At 60.5% G+C, this 1,784-nt stretch overlaps 1 protein-coding gene across 1 annotated transcript; it reads right to left on the bottom strand.

The window, feature by feature from the left end:
• Positions 1-462: 462 nt before the first annotated feature.
• Positions 463-1,547, bottom strand: SAP25 (Sin3A associated protein 25; the record flags this gene model as incomplete). Its single annotated transcript, XM_024223293.2, has 3 exons — positions 463-696; positions 1,158-1,258; positions 1,397-1,547. Coding segments are annotated over 3 exons (486 nt in total), but the record flags the coding sequence as incomplete, so codon positions are not given.
• Positions 1,548-1,784: the final 237 nt, after the last annotated feature.

Here is a 1,784-nt window from a genome sequence, read left to right as displayed (position 1 = left end):
GCTACATGATATTTGACTGGGCTGTAAACCTTGGACAGACCATTGGGCAGGCAAATAGGCAGGATAACCTGCTGAATTCCCTGCCACAGGATATTAGGCTGTGGAAAACTCGCTGAGGAGGCAACTAGGACTTAGCCAGTGGAACTCCCTGCTACATGATGTGGCTCGGGTTTAACTTATGTAAAAAACCCTGAGGTAGGTCATTAGGGGGAGGGATGGCCTTCGGGACTCCCCGCCACGTTACTGGCAGCCCTGACCTTTGGAACTGCCCATCACTGGAGAAAGGGGGCGTGAGAATTAAAGTGCTGCTGCCCCTACAGCCCCATGGGGGAAGAAGGCCCCTAGCATGACGGACCCAAGGCCATGGGGAAGCGCTGGGGATTCAGTGCCCCCCAGGCCCTCCCCCAGTGTGTCTGGGGAGCTGTGCAGGCTGAGCAGGGCATTAGCGGCCTCCTGGGTTACCACCCGGCCATACTCCGGTTCCACGGCTGACAGGAGGAGTTGGGTTCCGGGCGAGCTCTCCCCGGGGCTGCAGGCCGGCTCCTCATACGGCAGCTCCAGTAGGGCACTGACCGCATTGTACTCTGCCTGCGAGAGCCACTTCATGCCCCTGGGGGGCAGCGGGCAGGGAGGAGGAGAGGCCTCACGGACCGACATGATGGGGTCTGGGGTGCTGAGACGGAGACTCTGACAGACCTGGAGGGAACAGACAAGAGGGAGGTTATTTACCTGGGTGAGGGGGGAAGTTACCTGCAGAACTCCCTGCCACATGATATTGTGGGGAGGGTTAACTACTGACACCCCTGAGGCACTCTAGCAGAAGCTATTAGTAGGGTTAACCTGTGGAACTCCCTGCCACATTACTAGTAATGGAATTTAACCCATGGGAGCCACTTGAGCAGTCTACTATTGCGGTTAAGCTGCAGAAGTGCCTGACCTGTGGAACTCATTGCAGCAGGGGACGTCCCAGCCACCTGCAGTTATTGGGATTTAACCCTGAGTAACCCCTGGGGCAGGATAATATATATGGTTAACCTGCAGAACTGCCTGCCACATGATATTATGGGGTCTTAAGACATCCAAGCCACCGTTTTTGGACAACGCTAGGGAGCGGGGACCCACCTGCTGTGCCCTGCCGCCCCCTGGGGGCACCATACCTGCTGGGAGGGGTGGGAGAGGTAGTTGTAGACCCGGTGCCCTGGGGGCATCAGGGGATCCGTGTAGAAGAATTCACTGGAACTAATGGGAAGCAGGAGACCTGGAGCAGAGAGAGGGGGAAGGTGAGATCGTGGGCGGGGGGAGGGTAGACCCCTGCCCTTCCCCACAGGGCCCAGGGCTGAACCAGCCACAGAAAGGGAGATTCCCTTCCCCCCGCATACCCCACTTGGCCTCCTACCTGATCCAGTGGCTGGGCCCCCCTGCAGGCCAGAGCCCTGGGGCCGGTCCCCGTGGGGCACTGGATGGGTCCCTGGTGCGGAGCAAGACAAAGCCACGTAGTAGGGGTAGAAGGAGGGATGGGAGAGCGTCCGGGTGGAGAGCGAGTGACCCTGCAGAGGGGAGAGCAGAGAGCTCAGGACAAGCAGCCCCCACAGCTCTGCCAGTGCCCCTCACTCCCGACCCGCGCCCCCTGCTATCCCAAACCTAGGCTCCCCACAGCTCTGCCAGTGCCCCTCACTCCCGACCCGCAGCCCGGGCTAGCACAGCCCTGGGTTCCCCCCAGCTTTGCCAACGCCCCTCACTCCCAACCCAGAGCCCCTGCTGTCCCAGTCCTGGGCTCCCCCCAC

This window comes from Terrapene carolina, unplaced genomic scaffold (genome assembly GCF_002925995.2).
Source record: "Terrapene carolina triunguis isolate 2854851 unplaced genomic scaffold, T_m_triunguis-2.0 Scaffold21115, whole genome shotgun sequence".
NCBI classification, from domain to species: Eukaryota; Metazoa; Chordata; order Testudines; family Emydidae; genus Terrapene; species Terrapene triunguis.
Note: the sequence above shows the minus strand (reverse complement) of the source record. Positions and strands in the feature narration are given on the sequence as shown.